The 17,048-nt window shown below is 48.2% G+C and overlaps 5 protein-coding genes across 5 annotated transcripts; 2 read left to right on the forward strand and 3 right to left on the reverse strand.

Moving 5' to 3' along the window:
- Nucleotides 1-2,576: 2,576 nt before the first annotated feature.
- ACHE_21086A (RINT-1 family protein) lies at nucleotides 2,577-5,271 on the reverse strand (the record flags this gene model as incomplete). The annotated part of the gene is made up of 5 exons (XM_043285460.1): nucleotides 2,577-4,181; nucleotides 4,237-4,381; nucleotides 4,441-4,746; nucleotides 4,810-5,057; nucleotides 5,125-5,271. The coding sequence occupies 5 exons, from the start codon at nucleotides 5,269-5,271 to the stop codon at nucleotides 2,577-2,579; spliced, it is 2,451 nt and encodes an 816-aa protein (XP_043134150.1).
- A 195-nt stretch (nucleotides 5,272-5,466) lies between these two features.
- Nucleotides 5,467-7,989, forward strand: ACHE_21087S (putative DNA ligase I; the record flags this gene model as incomplete). The annotated part of the gene is made up of 1 exon (XM_043285461.1): nucleotides 5,467-7,989. One exon carries the CDS (start codon nucleotides 5,467-5,469, stop codon nucleotides 7,987-7,989), a length of 2,523 nt encoding a protein of 840 aa, XP_043134151.1.
- Nucleotides 7,990-8,856: 867 nt separating this feature from the next.
- Nucleotides 8,857-10,084, reverse strand: ACHE_21088A (uncharacterized protein; the record flags this gene model as incomplete). Its single annotated transcript, XM_043285462.1, has 2 exons — nucleotides 8,857-9,885; nucleotides 10,025-10,084. 2 exons carry the CDS (start codon nucleotides 10,082-10,084, stop codon nucleotides 8,857-8,859), a joined length of 1,089 nt encoding a protein of 362 aa, XP_043134152.1.
- A 62-nt stretch (nucleotides 10,085-10,146) lies between these two features.
- Nucleotides 10,147-10,518, reverse strand: ACHE_21089A (uncharacterized protein; the record flags this gene model as incomplete). The annotated part of the gene is made up of 1 exon (XM_043285464.1): nucleotides 10,147-10,518. One exon carries the CDS (start codon nucleotides 10,516-10,518, stop codon nucleotides 10,147-10,149), a length of 372 nt encoding a protein of 123 aa, XP_043134153.1.
- Nucleotides 10,519-13,077: 2,559 nt separating this feature from the next.
- On the forward strand, nucleotides 13,078-15,748 carry ACHE_21090S (zinc metalloproteinase family protein; the record flags this gene model as incomplete). The annotated part of the gene is made up of 5 exons (XM_043285465.1): nucleotides 13,078-13,401; nucleotides 13,491-13,586; nucleotides 13,667-15,410; nucleotides 15,463-15,589; nucleotides 15,652-15,748. The coding sequence occupies 5 exons, from the start codon at nucleotides 13,078-13,080 to the stop codon at nucleotides 15,746-15,748; spliced, it is 2,388 nt and encodes a 795-aa protein (XP_043134154.1).
- Nucleotides 15,749-17,048: the final 1,300 nt, after the last annotated feature.

Here is a 17,048-nt window from a genome sequence, read left to right on the forward strand (position 1 = left end):
TTACTGTCACTTCATTTGTAATTGAGCTATCCACTTTGTGATAGTTCAACACTCAATGCTGTACTAATGCCAATATGGACAAACAATATCAGCAGGCCAAACAGGACCAACCGGGCAATGAAGACAAACAGAGCAATAGCAAGATCGCACAAACACCTATAAGACTCCTAGATAGATTTTCTTTTTACTTTCCTCCCCAGATTTGATATTCTCATAGTTAGCCTACCTAGTCTAGATATGAATATTCTTCATTTTATTTGCTAGCTTCCAAGCCTGTGACAGTTGACATACTGGCCAAAGTTGTTCAATCTCATTCAATGTGATTCCCCAATGCTTACAATAAAAGTAAATGCTGCCTCTGGCAACACAGATCTCCCTGGCAATCAAAGCTAGGGTGTGAATTTGGGAAAAAAATGATAAACAGAGATCTCTTTCCCTTCAGTATTGCAATGGCTGATGTATCCAACTGGCGACCCATCTTTGAACTCATTGGAGTCAATTCCCCTCCATGAGCGACCTAAGCCAACAAACAGTCAATCATGCCGGTCATATGGTGAGCCATGCTTAATAAATTCACATTCCCATGTGTCTTGCTGCACTGGAATCAATGAGACGGTTGTCCTGGGTACGATGGTCGACCTACCTGCGAATAGGCAAGCCAAAGGGTGGATCAAGCTTCTGTGCTGGGGCTATCTAGGCAGCAAACTTCCTTAAAGAATTCTTAGGACGGAAGAAGTGGAGGGTAATGGAGATGCAAGCCTAGAAATTAAATTGCTGTCTTATATTGGGCTAAATAATCATTCTGTTTAGTGCAGATGCCAAATGGTTTGGGTTCGCGGTAGAATATCTGATTGATTGTGACACCAAACAGTTTGGCAGAAGTATCTTAATTTGCATCATAATCGTGCAACTAAACTGTTCTGGGAATTATGAACTAATGACTGTTGACTGGGCATTAGCGGGCTGAAACTTACTATAGCAATTGTTGTGTGCCCGGGCACTCGCCTTTGGAGGTTTGCGACACTGAAAGGAAACAGCTGTTTATTCAACCCAAGATTCCAGAGACCTGATTGGAAGTAAATGTCATCATTAAGAGTTGATTACCTGCTCAGTATCAGCTCTATATTCTTCTTAGTTACAAGTATGACAAAAAATACCAAGGCTTTCAATGAAAGACTTGCAGAAAGTCCCGTTGGCATAAACCTCCATAAATTTTTGAAGAAGCCTGGAACCTGTGACGGTCCCGTTCAATATAAAATATATTGGTAAACTATCTTGCGAAATACTAGCATGAGGAGGAGTAAAGAAGAAAGAACGCTGTGTCTGCCAGCATTGAACTATTTAATGTGCAAGGGGTCCTGGCCCTAAAACAGAACAAAGAAAACAGATTAACACAAAGGAATCAAGCATGTCATGTGACTTAGCAAGGCAACTTCGCTGACTTCTGGTAAAAGGGGATCAGATTCTGTATGTATAGTATTGAGAAAGCTTCTCACAGCTCAATTTGTTCAGTCTGTGAGTACATGCACCTGGCTATTCACCTAGGCTGCTTGGCAGAGATTGTGGATTTCAGTGAGGCAGATATAGCCACTGTTTGCAGAGAGACTCTAAATGGTCTCATTTATATTCATTCCAAGTGTGACAGCTCAACGCCATACAAACAGCGCCAACATGTCGCTCAGTTAACAGCAATGTCTTCCTGAACAAGAAAGGAGATATACAATTGAGTAGGAAAGATCTTGCCCTAGATTCCTACGAAGGGCTATGACACCTCTAGCAAGCATTGAAGACACTATGTTAAATAGCAACATGCTGAGCAACTGGAAGTCAGATGTAGCAGCCTGTGATGGTTCAGCGCTTCAACACCACTTGGTGGCTGATATCAACAAATGCCGCCATCTGAGCAAACCAAGAAAGTACCTAGCACGGCCACACATCATGTAGATGAAAGCCCCCATTTCCTGTAGATAGATTTTCTCTTCTCTTTTCTCCTCCAGATTCGATATTCTCGTCGATGGCTACAATAGTCTAGATAGGCATCGATTCATTATTATCTTCTATTCCAAGGCCGTGACATACTCTTGTTACGGAAGCTTCTAGAATGTGACCTATTAATATAAATAAAGGAAAGCCTGGAGTAGGAGATAAAGAAGGTGAGGATAACAGCAGTTTTGTAGATAAGAACAGACTTCAGATGGACAGGAAGTGCTGCAAGAGATGCTCATGGGAGGAAGGATGGAAGCAGGGAAGGACAGAGTCGGCATGATGGGACTTATAACTGGAAAGAACATGATAATTGAGGGAGGAGCCAAAAACAGCTCCCCTCCACAGCGACCGCAGCGAAAGCGTTTAGGTAGGTGATATCGAACAAAGAGCAACAAAAGGTCCATTTTGAAACTAGCGTCAAGGACATGAAACCCATCGCCTCGCGTGGAGGGAAAGCCCATGGCCGTGGGAATACGCTCACCTGATGCTAAGACGGGAGTTGGTTAGCAGGACTCCTAAAATGGCCGCCTGCTAACCGTCACATCGTTAAATGGAGCAAATGGAAATGAATATACTCCCCTCAATGCAAGCTAGCTAGCGATCTCAACCCTCTTCTCGAGCACAGTCCGTGCTTCAGCCTCAGTCAGGTTCTCAATTTCCAACTCAGCGAGCATCTCCCTCGCACTTTCGTTATCCTTGAATAGCCTTTTTTCAACGTCCCAGAGGCCAACTCGCCCTGCTTCTTTCTCGTCTTCCGGTGTTTCGCCCTCATCTTGCTTCTGCGCATCCAATCCAAGAAGCAGGAGACCCTCGTTGAGTTTCTTCATCATCCGGATCGAATCACCTGCGTGGCCTATCGATCCGAGAGAAGAGTCCACGACGCTGCATAGATGGTCTACATCGCTGACCAGCTGTAACGCTCCCGCGGCTGAAAAGGTGTTTCTCATGAGAATGTTGCCCCAGATGAAGTTCTGGATTGGGATAAGGACCTGGCGGGTGATGCGTCGGAGCGGAGCTACTCCCAATGCGCGGGAGAGAAAGGAAATGTTTGTAGACAGTGTTCTCATTGCCGGTGCTAGATCGGCGGATGGAGGTAGAGAGGAAGAGGACCCAGTTGAAAGTGTCGTCCATGTCGAGACTCGGGAATAGGGTTTCAGGGCAGAGAGCGTGTTCGAAGTTATGGTGGATGTTATGATGGATTCGGACTGGAGTCTGAGGCGGCGATAGGCGGAGGCTGTCTCGTCAAAGAGAGCGCCGTCGGAGTCAGATTGGTCGTCCTTGGCCTGCCCAAATGCAACGGCTTGTGAGGTGCGAGATGCGACGTCTGCAACGGACATATCGCCGGTTAGGTGTTTGTTGTTCTTGTTCTGTTTGACGCGTTCTTGGAGCTCTGTCCAAAGCTCGACGAAGAACACATCATTGCTCCAATCTTCCATTTTCTTTTCCAGATATTCCGCGCTTCCGAATACCCTGCAGAGTCGTTCCAATCCCGCGACACCCTCAACACTGGCTTGTCTTTCTGACCCCTGCACCGTACGACCAATTGTTGATGTCATGGCGAGATAGGCCTCTAGCGCAGAGCCCAATCGTTCGTGGAATTGGTCAAAGATAGTGATCTGAATATCGATGAGGAAGCGCAGCTTCTGACCGAATGAGGTCAATGGCTGGTATCGATCAGTTATCGTTTCGAGTAAGTCGTTCACACGAATAGCAGCTTTCGTCGGTTTGGTAGCTGATATCTCTACCCCTTCGTAATCAATATGCCCACTGTCTGGTGTATCGATGATGTCCTTATAGCGTGCCAGCGCAAAGTCCTTTTCAACCTCGAGCCAGCGGCCAAACCAGCCTTGTTTTGTTAAAACTTCCCAGGTAATTCCCTTCCAGTTATCGTTGGAATAAGGATCTGGCAGATAGTTCCACGATTCGCGGACTCCGGTGTCGAAGTTCATCAGTTCGTGGACAAAGTGACTGAGCAATTGAGGATGATTCGAAATCTGTGGAAGGAGAGTCTTGGTCTTCTGTCTAATCATTGGTAGAAGGGCCGTGATGAAGGCATGAGGTGCGTTGCAAAAGTTCCATTCCAGGTCAGGTCCGACAATCTGGGCTCTCTCATCGAAGATGGGTTGAAGGTAAGAAGCGAAGAAGCCGCCGTAGGTGTTCATCAAGTCCAAAACATGAGCTAGGAAATATTCAGGCTATGATGGCCCGTTAGACTGAATCTACTTAACCACAGTGTTTGGTATTCCATACCTTGTCAAGCCTGTTGGTTGGCTTGTCGCCGCTGAAGTGGTACTTGAATCGAAGCTCGAGCGGGTGTACCATCACTTCCAATGGAAGTAGAATCGGAGGTTCAAGACCAAATTGTTCACTAGAAACATCGCGCCCTTGCAAATCCCTGATAGATCCAAGTCAGAAGATATCCCACATGCGGTCCTGAATGAGAGGAGCCCATACGGCGTCTGCAAGCCCAGCAGCAATTCCAGATTACTCCTCCACTGTGCCAACAAATCCTCGGAAAGTTGTAGGTCTTTCGACGGCCATTTCATCTGCTCGAGGTTCTTCTGTAGTCGGCTGGTGAAGTCCTGTTTCATATGCTCTCCCAATCCCGTCACAAGCTTCTCGACATAGTCGACCAAGTGAGGGGCGGCTCCTTCGGCGGCGGGCTGCGCGGCTTTCAGCGACGAAACGATATTCTTCAATCGGGCGTGCGGCTCCAAGGCGAGTTGCGGCGTCGAGGATATATTCTTCAAAGCTTCCTTGCTATATTCGACCTCAGTTAGCCATCACCGATAACCTCCGCGGGGAAACAAGAGACTGAAGTACCTCAACTCATCCGACTCCTTGAGCAAAGCAACATATCCCCGTGATATCTCTAACCGTCGCAGCTTGTTCATTGATGCTTCAAACCTATGCGCGGCTTCATCGCTGGCGTCCGATTTCGTGATGGCTCTCAAGCGCCTGTCGATGTCCGCTTGTTCCTCGTTGAACGCTTCGGCTCGTTTTCGAGTGGCTTCGACGTGGTCATTGGAGGCTGTAGTGGCAATCGAAAGGACTTCTTGCGCTTCTGCTAACTATGATTTATGGATTAGCCAAGAGGAAATAAGGGAACAATGTCAAGAACAATAGGTAGGGAAGTACCTGTTTCCGTTGAAGCTCATGCTGGGCCCGCAAACTGTTGAGCAAAGAGTCCAGACTCTCAAAGTCCCCAGAGACCTGAATCTTGTCGTTGAGATAGTCTTCGACTCGCGTTCGTTCATGTGACGACAAAGCCGGCGTCGCCGCCATTGTTGATGTTTATATGGTTGGAACTTGGAGGAAGGAATCCCGAGGCAAAGCAAGGTGTCGTCGCCAAACGATCACCGCCGTCTTTTATTCGGGCCGGTGACGAAATACTACATCTTTCGCGACAACCACTCAATTAATACTTCTTATTCCTTAAATATTTATCCTTATTCTGGTTATTATCGATCATTAAATGTGATGTCCAGCCCCGCAAAGAAGCGTAAGAGAAATGCCCCAGAATTCACTCCGCAGCAAACGCGGAGCATAGCGTCATTCTTCCAGGGCCAAGCGACCAAGAAGGCAGAGCAAGCAGAAAATCAATTAGATGGAACGGCTCATGATACAGGGCAGACACTTTCAGATGAAGCACTTGCTCGCAAGCTTCAAAAAGACTGGAATGAAGAGGAAAGCTCCCCAGCTTCAACAACGCAAGATCCCGAACGTACTACTAGTAGTACTACAACGCCCCCAATCACATCAATAGAAGAGCCAAAATCTAAGGCCCAAAAGAAAAACACACTTTCACTACAGTCATCCGCAGGCACGGAAGATACAATCTCCCTCTCAATGCCCTTGGACCAGAGTCCGTTGAGCTTCGACGCAGCGAAATACGCAAACCAACTGCAATCGCATTGGGCTGCAGAAGGAGGAGATGCGACGTATGCTCTATTAACGAGGGCTTTTGTCCTGGCAAATGCGACGACCAGTCGGATTCGGATTGTCGACACGCTGGTCAATTTCCTTCGGGTTCTGATTGAGGGAGATCCCAGCAGCGTTCTCCCAGCTGTATGGCTCGCAACGAACTCAATATCGCCTCCGTATGAAGAGATCGAGCTTGGCCTTGGAGGCTCGTCAATATCCAAGGCGCTGAAGAAAGTCTATGGGTTGACTAGTCAAGGGCTCAAGGCGCTCTACAATAGACATGGAGATGCCGGTGATGTGGCATTTGAAGCGAAGAAAAAGCAGACTTTCACATTGGCAAGACCGAAACCCTTAAAGATCAAGGGGGTATACCAGTCACTTCTGAGGATTGCTGCGAGCAAAGGGCAAGGGAGTCAAGAAACGAAACAAAGAATTGTCGAAAAGTTGCTACAAGATGCGCGCGGCGCGGAAGAGAGTCGCTACATTGTCCGGACGCTCGTGCAGAACCTCCGTATTGGCGCTGTAAAGACAACCATGCTCATTGCGCTGGCGCGGGCGGTTGTACATTCCAAGCCCACGGGCGCAGAGTTCAGCGTCCGTCCTCAACAGGACCTGGCACATCTCAAGAAAGGGGAGCTATCCGAGATTTATACTCACGCAGAAGAAATCGTCAAAGCTTCTCACGCAAGACACCCGAACTATAACGACCTTGTCCCTTGTCTTCTCGAGATTGGGGCATCTGGAGAGCTTCTAGTGCGATGTGGTTTGCAGATGCATATCCCATTGAGACCAATGCTGGGCAGCATTACAAGAGACCTGTCAGAGATGTTGACCAAATTACAAGGGAGAGATTTCAGCTGCGAATACAAATACGACGGGCAACGGGCCCAAGTTCATTGTGACGAAAGTGGGAAGGTATCCATCTTCTCTCGCCATTTAGAGCAAATGACGGACAAGTACCCAGATCTGGTATCATTAGCCCCGCAAATCCGGGGAGAAAGCGTTTCGAGCTTCATTCTCGAAGGAGAGGTCGTTGCCGTAAACCGTGAGACTGGGGAACTACTGCCATTTCAAATCCTTGCGAATCGAGCAAAGAAGAATGTTGAAATCGGAGATATCAAAGTCAACGTTTGTCTCTTCGCGTTCGACCTGATGTACCTAAACGGCGAACCACTACTCGACCGACCATTCCGCGAACGACGAGAATTCCTCCGTAGCTTATTCGTTGAGACCTCAAACCAATTCACATGGGTCAAAAGCCTCGACGCGACATCCGCCGACTCGGAAACAGTCCTCGAATTCTTCAAAAGCGCCACAGATGTCAAATGCGAAGGCATCATGGTCAAAGTCCTCGACAACACCGACCCACTATCGATCAACCCCCAAACCGAAGAAATTCCCAGCAATGACCTTACCACCGCAGAACCTTACCTCAAGTCCGAAGAAGAAGAAAAGTCCAAAACCCAAACTCAACCCAAAGAAAAATCCACCCGTCGCAAACCCCTCCTCTCCACCTACGAACCCGACAAACGCCTCGACTCCTGGCTCAAAGTCAAAAAGGACTACACCACCTCCTCCGAGACGCTCGACCTAATCCCCGTCGCAGGCTGGCACGGCCAAGGCCGCAAAGCAAAATGGTGGTCGCCGATCCTCCTCGCCGTCCGGAACCCAGACTCCGGCAGCTTGGAGGCAGTAACGAAATGCATGTCCGGCTTCACGGATAGATTTTACTTGGCCAATAAAGAAAAGTACGCCGAGGGGTCGACAAACCTCATCTCCAGACCCAGCTACGTTGAGTACCCCGGTGAACCGGACGTGTGGTTTGAACCGCAGGAGGTCTGGGAGATGGCGTTTGCGGATATCACGCTGAGCCCGACATATCGCGCTGCGGTTGGGCTGGTGAGTGAGGAACGGGGGCTGAGTTTGCGGTTTCCGAGATTTTTGAAGGTGAGGGAGGATAAGTCTGTTGAAGAGGCGAGTACGGGTGATGATTTGGCGGTTTTGTGGAGGAAGCAAGTGGAGAGGTCGAGGTCAGAAGGAGAGCCCGAGCCTGCTAGCAATGAAATGGAGATGGAATAATTGTTCTGTTAGTTTTTCTGCCGTTATATATAGGCGATCGGTCCATGAAAACAATGTATCATACTGATTAGTATCACGTGCTCTTCCCCATAACAGATCTAGATCCATTCCAAATCCGGAAAGGTTTCAAAGCCTAAGCCTAGAGCTAAAATTTCCGAGACGAAACTAATCTTCTTTAGGAAGTAACAAAAACGCGAAATTGGTTTATATGACGTCACATAACGCGTGATACGCGTCGGGAAAAAACTTTTTTCTCGGGCAATAGCTGTTTTGATTTTGGGGTGGGTCGAGGTGGAGGGGCTTGCAGGCATGGAAAAATACTGTATTACCGAGTAATTGTGCAGTCTCTTATGGCTATTTCACATGCAGCATAAATTAAAGGAATAAAAAATGACTATACAAAATTCAAATAAACGTCCCGATCTAAACTGGAGACAATGCGCCACCGGTCTGACATGCATGGGTCATAAAATGTGAGATTCATGTCCCTCGGTATAAATGAGGTGGCTGGTAGTAAATCAAACCTTTGACATCAAATCCAACAAATAATAAGATAGACAACAAAAGGGTACTGGTTTTCATCACGTGCCACACAAAGGAAATGATATGCAAGAATCAAAACATAGGGAAAAGGGTATGGCAGGCAGTCGATATATGCAGATTAATTCGAGGTTAAATCGCAAGGCATCGCAAACCTCAAGAAACCCCTAAGATGGGAAGCAAAAATGAGAAGTGCTGCCGACAGGCAAGACTAGTGGTCGGAAATAAAACATCCGCTGATTTGTACATGTAAAGTGATCGGTTCATTAGCAGTCGTAACGATGAAAATAGACAAAGAAAAGAAATGAGAAAGAGTGGTCACGACGTCTAAGGTCGCAATTCTCCACCGAGCTGTAAGGGCGCACCCGGTCCCTTCTCGCGGTTCTTGGGGCTCTCAGCACTTGGCGGTACTAGGTTGTCAAAGTTAAGCCGTCTTCTGGCATCTCTGGCGGCAAGAGGCGTTCGTGTAGGACCCCCAGGAGTACGACCGCCCCATGGGGGCTGCGCGGGACTTGGAGTCACATTGACAAAATCGGCAAAATTGAATTGTTGATTGGGAGTCCCAATGTTACCAAACAGTCCACCTCCACCAGGTGTGGGTGTCAGTCCGGGCAATACAGCATGCTGGCTGGGCGGGGTGGACGGAGGGAAATCCCGCGGCTGTGTCTTCACTGCTGTTCTTGCCGGAGTAGGCGAATTGGCTAAGAAGAGGAGAAGATCCGCACCATCTTCGTTCTGCAGTTCTCGCTCAGTCCGGGACTGACGAGAATGTCTGGGCGGCGGAGTACGAGGGGGAGACGAGCTCACCATGGAGCCGACGTGCTGGAAACTGTGAACAGGAAGGTCTGGATCATTTTCATCGTCCGAATGAGCATGATACGGGACAGGCGACGAGAGCTCCGGCATCGTTGCACTCTCAGACAGGAGAGGTGGGTGGTGGATAGCATTCCGCGGACGTCGACTAAAGCCCGGAGACGATTCAGGCAGCTGATGTGTACACTTCCAGGAAGCCCGTGGAGTTTTAGCCGCACGCTCAGGACTCAAATCCGACCTTATCCGTTTCCGACTGGCCGACAGCATAGGCTGCATCAGATGAGAATTGAATGTGGCCGCATGCTTATTCCGAGAGGATCGAGGCAACTCTTTTGAATATGTCGAGGTATGTAAAGGGGGCGATGTCAAGGGCGTTTCGCAACGGCTTCGGGAGAGGTCAGACGAGGAGTCGGAGGGTTTGTTGTCACTGTCCAGAAAGAGTGCCTTCCGGTCCTCATTCAGAGTAGAGTCTAGTTTGTGTAGACGACCGTTCTGGTACTTGACTTTGGCGAGGCCTAACCGATCTTGAAGACTGAGGGAGACCTAGATTTGAAGCCACTTGGTAAGCAAAGGCAAAAATGAAAGCGAAAAGTGAACCTCAGATTCCAGAAATAACTGAAATATATTCTGCCATTCCAAATGAAGAAATCCTGTTTCCTCACTGGTTGGGTTCCGTGCTTACCTGTGCAATGTCAATTTTCCGGATGGTCTTGTCGGAGCTGGGAGGCTGGTTGGGGGCCATTGCTTGGATTCAGTGCACAACAGACGAACAATTTACCCACGAGGAAGGGTATGTAGGTGTAGTCACAAAATCCTAAGCAGCCAGGGAGGGAGAAGATGTGAGGTTGGAGAACGGAGGTCCCAGCAAACGAAAGATAGGAAGGGATGGGGAACGACAGTCAGAAGACCGAAAACCGAAATATAAGGACCAGTTGGAGAAATGAGGACAAAGATGCAAACAGACAAATAGGAACTCGAGGATCTGTCAATTGGACTGGAGTTATGAAGCAAATTATGAAGAAGGAAAAAACTGCATTGAGAGAAGCGGACAAAGAGAGAAGCCAGAGAGAAGAGAGAAGGTGGAGCGGCAGCAGGCCCGGAAACGCGTGCCATCCACAGCGGCATCCCTCGCGCAGTGCCATGAATGAATGCAGGCTTAAACAGAGCTACAATCATTCCCCTATATTATTATTTAATATTCCATTCTATTCAGATCGATCTGGAGGCATTAAAAAAGATAGTTGCTGGTGGTTGTGTGCCGGGACAAACTAAACCAAACCACTCTAAAATACCCGTCCGGACGGTACGATCCATTACATCAGAAAATAGACTCGGCTAACGATATCAATATAGATGGCAACGGCGGTAATAATTGATTCGAATAGCAATATAATGCAAAGAGCCATGTCCACGCAAGCCTACGTAGGACAGAAGACAACTTGAAATGAGGTCTTGTCACAAGCCAGAGAACGCTTGCAGCCGTAATGCAGAACACTCTGGCAATATTACTGGTTACGGCTCAAGGCGATACCAGGGTAAAACAGAATAGCTGCTGTCAATAACGATTGATCACTAGGCAGTGATATCCAGAGAACCAGGGTCGATGTCATCTACCCTTCCTATTCCCTCTTTCGGTCGAACAAAGCCACGTCCGCCCGTCATTTCCACACGAGACCCGTCTGAACCACAATTATGCGAGTTAAATGCAGGTCCAGCCGGTAATTACTACAGAAGAATAATAGAAGCTAAGTACGTAGCTAGTAGCAAGCCTGTCAAACAGTGGTGTTTCTTGTCCCTGGTTGCTACCCCTGCAAAGAAGGGAGGCTATTTCTAGCATTCCCTGGAGCAGGATCAAAGAGACGTTGCAGAGGCTGTGCAGCGACAAAGAAAAGGAATGGTATGACAGACAGTCTTGGCTGGGCCTAGCAAAGATCTAGTACGGAGTACACAACCGAAGAAGAAACGGGATGGGTAACGCCGATAAATTTTGGGGTTGCCCAAGTGGTCCTGTCACTCAATAGCGTCAAGCCTGCAACGTAGAGGTAGAGATAACGTTGCAGTTTCTCGTCCCCGCATTTCCAACTGGATACGTTCCAAACTCACTTGCTTAATTCAAGCACGAAGCACTGAAGCATTGGTGTACCTGATTCAGTTAATGTACAAAGCAGCTTAATATATTGTTCGTCATGATTTAAACATTTTGACATATATGTACAAAACCACACATGGAATATTTAACCATGACCTTGCACATAGCATCTACAAGTACCCATGAAACAAATCTGAATCCGATTTGTGCCTTGCTACTCCGTAGACAGGCCTTGCTGATGTGCCGTTTCAGCTTCTCTTGTACTTTTGGGAGTGGTCCGAGCTTCAGCACTGACACTTGGTTAGTTCATAAAAAGATTGGAAAATCTCTTGGGCAACGCTTGTCAGTTGAGTTTTATCGAGGAACGACCACGGAGTGTTGAGTTGAGCCACGTAATATGGTCTGGATTGTGTGATTGTATTGGTACTATACCATTTCCGGCAATGCTGTATACTACCGTTACAGAAGCTCTTCAGAATAGCACAAGTTTGGACTACAGTATTAGTAGGAGTAGGAGTTCGAACAAATACTTTTTCCGGAATATCGCAAAGAGAATGGTTCAAAAACCTTGAACCATCACCAATAGGAAAGAAGAGAGTCCAGATCTCGTCGATCAATTATCGGCGGATGATGCTCTGCGGGAGTTTACATATCGGAGCAGGTACCAGCATTCCAGTCTCATATCTTCTGCACAGATTATTATTATTCTGTACTCCAGATTAAAAAAAAGCATGGTTCTTGTGGTTGCATTCCATTCCATTTCAATTAATCCTTCGGTTTCCTCTGAACGGCAATAATAATACGTACTCAGCATAACAATGGCATTCATTCTCCGAATTCCCAGGGAACTGAGCTAAATGCTGCCTTTATTTTTTTTTTCGCCTCCCTCTCCCCTGATCCACTGGCCAGACTGAAACTAGTCATTTTCACTGGGCTTTGATTCGCGGCGGATTCAGCGCTACTAATTAATCCGACTCCTTTCTCTCTCTCTTGTCTTTCGTACTCGTAGTTATTGTTGTTATTCTTGTATATGCTAAGGGCGCTAACTGCGATCGACCAGTAATAATCGCAACTAAACCAACCTCAAGCATCACAGCCTTTCTCCAAGGCAATCGTTTTTCTTCCTTCCCTTCTTTCTTTTCACTCTTCTTCATTTGCTTCTTCTCTTACTCTAACTTTCTTTAATCTGAATCCTCTCAATTCGTTCATTCCCTCCATTGCTGAAGCGGGGCGGTTGACCATTGTTGGTTTCACTTCTTCATCCTCAACCGCAACCGGTCGCTTTCCTCTCTTTCCTCGTCTCATTCCTCTCTATACTCTATACTCTCTAATCAAGGAGATCTGCCCTCAGGGCAGCACCAGAGGACGAGAGATCGCTCGTTTGGCCCTGCCTTCTTACTGTCCTTTTCTCCATTCGTTTCCCGTCGTTGTTGCCAGTGCTACGTCTTTCCGTCACTGCCTCTCACTCATCGGGGGTTGATCTGGTATCACCTCCTTCCCTCTTTCCTGCTCTCTCTCTCTCTCTCTCTTTCTCTCTGTCTTTTTTTTTTTTTGTCACCTGCCCCTTTCCCTCATCCATAATTCTGTTTCTTCGTCCTGGGTCTCTTTTCTACCCGTCAATAGATCGGACTTACCTCCCCGCAACTATGCCCTTCTTCTCCAACTTCCGCCGTCGTTCTAAGGCCAGCTTCAAGTCCAACGACACCAGATCCAATGAATCGCAGTCTAATGGTGAAGTGACTTCTGGTCAATCTTCTTTGACTCTCGATACGTCCTCTCACAGCTCCGTTACTCCTCCGTCCTCTATCAAGCCCAATGGTACTTCGTCGTCGCCAAATCTTCCCGCGCTGAATGAAGCTCCTACCACCAACAGCAGCAGCACGAGCAGTGGAGGAACCAGCATGCCGGCAACCGTGCCGCCCCAACGGCCGGGTCCGTATGTGACCCCATCTCAACGGAATAGCACCTTCGTACGTGACTCTACATCTCGCGCTTGGCTGGACTGGGTCCCTACGCATATAATGTACAAGAGGACTAACCGGAACGTTGTTGTTGATAGGGTGGAAGCTCCATGTCAGTCAACAGTGCTGCCCGGTCGCCAGTGCCCTCCTCTCCCTACGCTCCGAGAATTATCTCCGTCGCAGATGGTTCATGGGTAGGTGTTTGTCTTGATCCTGCCTCGTTTTAAAATGGACCGTTGTGACATGTGTTAACCCCACTTGAACCTCCCCACAGGTACACCAAAAGGTGCTGCTCGTTTACGGTCAGATAGGTGACCCAAGACTGCATCCGCTGGACGGATGTGTCACCGTCAACCATCATCACGATAGCTATCCCCCGGTCTCGTGGCCCGTTAACTCCTCGCACTTCAAAGCTCTCGTCCACCTCTCCCCGGGACCGAACCGACTGCGATTCGACTTTGTCTCCTCGAAATTATCGTCCGGAAGCTCTCATCCCGCGATTCATTCGACATGGATCTGTATCAATCACTTGCCTTTAGTCAATACTGCACCCCTTCATCTGGTCATGCTGTTAGGGAAAGATTCGGATGGAACCTTTGATGCGGTGCCGGAGCGAGTGCAGCGTGAAGGGAATGGGCTGGAAATTGCCACAAAAAAGTATCGCATGGCTGCGTACCTTTGGCAAGCGTTCACAGGCGAGCAGATGTTCCGCAACAACTTCGGGCGTCGTTGCTTCCGGTTTGAGGAAGAGTGGCAGACTGGCACCTTGAGCCGTCGCGATACCGCTATGGGACAGATGCGCAACGAGGCCAAAGTTCATGTCGTCCGGACTGACAAGACGGTCGCGGAGCTCAGGGACCTCGAAATCGCTCAGCAGCATGGTCCGGCCACCAAAAAGGACGAATTGTTCCGTATTGCGAAGGCGGCCGTGCGGGATTATTTCCATCCCCAACCTGGGCAAAAACAGTACGTCGCAGTCATGCTCATGGATTCGCACTGGGACAAGCAATCCCAGGTCATCACTGGCCACGCGGCTCTCGGATCAGGAGGTGACGATATCAAGATGGCCATCTTCGGTTCGCACAGTCTTCAGAGCTATCCGTCCAGTTTGGAAGAGGTTGTGGAAGCCCTCTCCGATTGCACGCGCACCGACACCTCATTCGTCGCAAACGATTGCGGCGAGGCTGGTTCGAACTGGGAATCTGCCGTCTTGGGGATCGGAGCTCATCTCCACGAAGTCGGCCATCTCTTTGGGTCTCCGCACCAGGAGTCGGGCGTCATGCTCCGAGACTATGTGCGTCTGAACCGGACATTCATGACGCGGGAGCCGTTTTCCACTCGCACCAAGACTCAGGGACTGAAGTTATGTTTGCCTCAGGATGAATGCAGCTGGCACCGTCTGGACGTTTTGCGTTTCCGTTTCCACCCCTGCTTCCGATTGCCGGGGGATGCTCCCATGATTTCGGACGATAGCGTTCAGGTCTGGCCTGTGGAAAGCGGAAAGATTCTTTTCACCGCTACGTCGGGCGTGGCGTTCATTGAATTATATGCTGAGGGAGATGATGTCTGCCACGGCTTCATCGAATATGTAAACACCGAGTCTAGTAGCAATGGGCTTCCGAAGCAAGTCACTGTCACAGAGAACGAACTCCGACAACGTTTAGCTGGAAGTGACAAGGACAAGAAGAAGAAGAAGCTTAAGTTGAACGTTGTGTCTGGGGCTCTTGGCAGTTATGCTGTGGATGATATCGGGAGTTTGGGCTCCAAACTGTCTCTGGTGAAATTACCCAAGAGCCAGTCGGGGTATATGAGCGGAAAACTCGGGTTCTCGCAGATGGAAGGCAGCCAACCCGAACAGCTCTTGTTGGACTGCGCCTTTGTTTCCACTAAGCTGTTAACCTCGGTTAAAGTTTATCATGGACTAGCCCTGGATGGGCTAGAGTTCTTCTATGAAGATGCCACGAGCCAGCTCTTTGGCAAACGGGGCGGCAAGCCTGGTGGAGATGAATTCGTGTTTGGTAAGTCGAATCGGGTTTGTACCTCGGAGAATTAACCTGAGAACTGTCATAGATATTCGACGAGGCGAGATTTTACTGGGATTCTACGTCAGAGCTGGAGCTTGGATCGACGGTATTGAGATCCTCACGAGCCTGGGACGGAAATCGGGAGTGTATGGGAATGCGAACGGAGGTTCAGGGTATGTATTGAACTAATTTCCTTTCTATGTGAGATGGACTGACAGTGTACAATTGAATATAGACACACGTTGATACCACCACTAGGTTATAAGGTAGCTGGCATTTCCGGCTCCAGTGGAGCTTGGGTGGACGGATTCTCGTTGATTATCATGCATTGATCATTCAATTTCTGCTTTCTGCCGATCTAGACTGATGGCTGTCTTTACTTTTCCTATTAATGGATCGCCTGAACGAAGGTGTCGATGCAAGACGACATTAGCGTGTGTGGAGATCGCAATGACAACACCGTTGCCCGGAAGCGCACGGGAATTGCACGGTTGATCAAAGTCATTGTGCCGAGTTGATGGTGGTGTCCCATGCAAAAGCTTACTCGGTGCTTCTCAACTGCATTAGTTGTTGTTTTCTTCTCTTTTCTTCTCTTCTCTTTTCTTTTCTTCTGCCATATAGATGGGGGATATTCACGGATGGTTATTGTGGGGCGGGTGTACTTATCTACTGACTGTGCTTTTGATCCGCGCCGCATGCGCTGCAGTGTTTATTTGGCGCCGGTGATTGTCGAATATGTTAAAAGCCTATATACCTTATCTCCTATGCTAATGTTTTTTTTTTTTTTCCTTCTCGTGGGATGGCGTTTGAGGTGATTCGGGCGTGAGATAGGGAAGACTATCAAATAATGTACTGAAAGTTGTGTCGTTTGAAAATGAAGACATCCGTCATGATTATCTCATAGTGAGTTAACTGAGTGGCCCCGCGAAATGATCAACACAGAGATATTTGTCCGTGACAGGGTCCCTGGACGTGCTTACGGACCTAAACATAAGTTATGAGCATTCTATGCACAGAAACAAAGGAGGTATGTAGATCGAAAAGTGGTACTCTTTTGTCGCCAGAGACTTCCATCCAATAATGGATCCCAATCGACTGTGGCTTTGGCGGCTGAAGGGCGAGTGAGGAAGCTCTCCGAAATCGACCAATAGCCATGTGACGTCATAGGAACATTCAGGGCTGAGGGGATTGAATAAGAAAAAAGACGAGAGATGTGGAGAGCAGAGATACGTAATTATTCAAGTCCGGGATATATTCGGCCTATAGGCTCCATACTACGGTAGTGGTTCTACTAGAAAAGTGGAATGAGGTACTCCATATTCCAACGGAATTTAGCCGTTCGTTCGCATTAGGAAGTAGGGGCAGAAGCACGGAGGACTCCGCTCTTGTTTTATCTGATTGCTACCATTATGATATTCGGGTGTCGGCGCCGGGGTAAGAAATTCGGATGATTGTGCAGCGAATAATAATGGTCTGATCTGCTGCTGCTCTTTAAGAATTATGGAGAAGATTATTATGGAGTGAGGATTTACCTATCTTCTAGAAGGATGTTCAACATGTACTGTACTGTACTTGTACGGAGTACGAGGTACGGGGTACGGGTACAATATATGTTGTACAGGGAGTTGATAA

The sequence above is a fragment of the Aspergillus chevalieri genome, chromosome 2, assembly GCF_016861735.1.
Source record: "Aspergillus chevalieri M1 DNA, chromosome 2, nearly complete sequence".
Taxonomy (NCBI): Eukaryota; Fungi; Ascomycota; class Eurotiomycetes; order Eurotiales; family Aspergillaceae; genus Aspergillus; species Aspergillus chevalieri.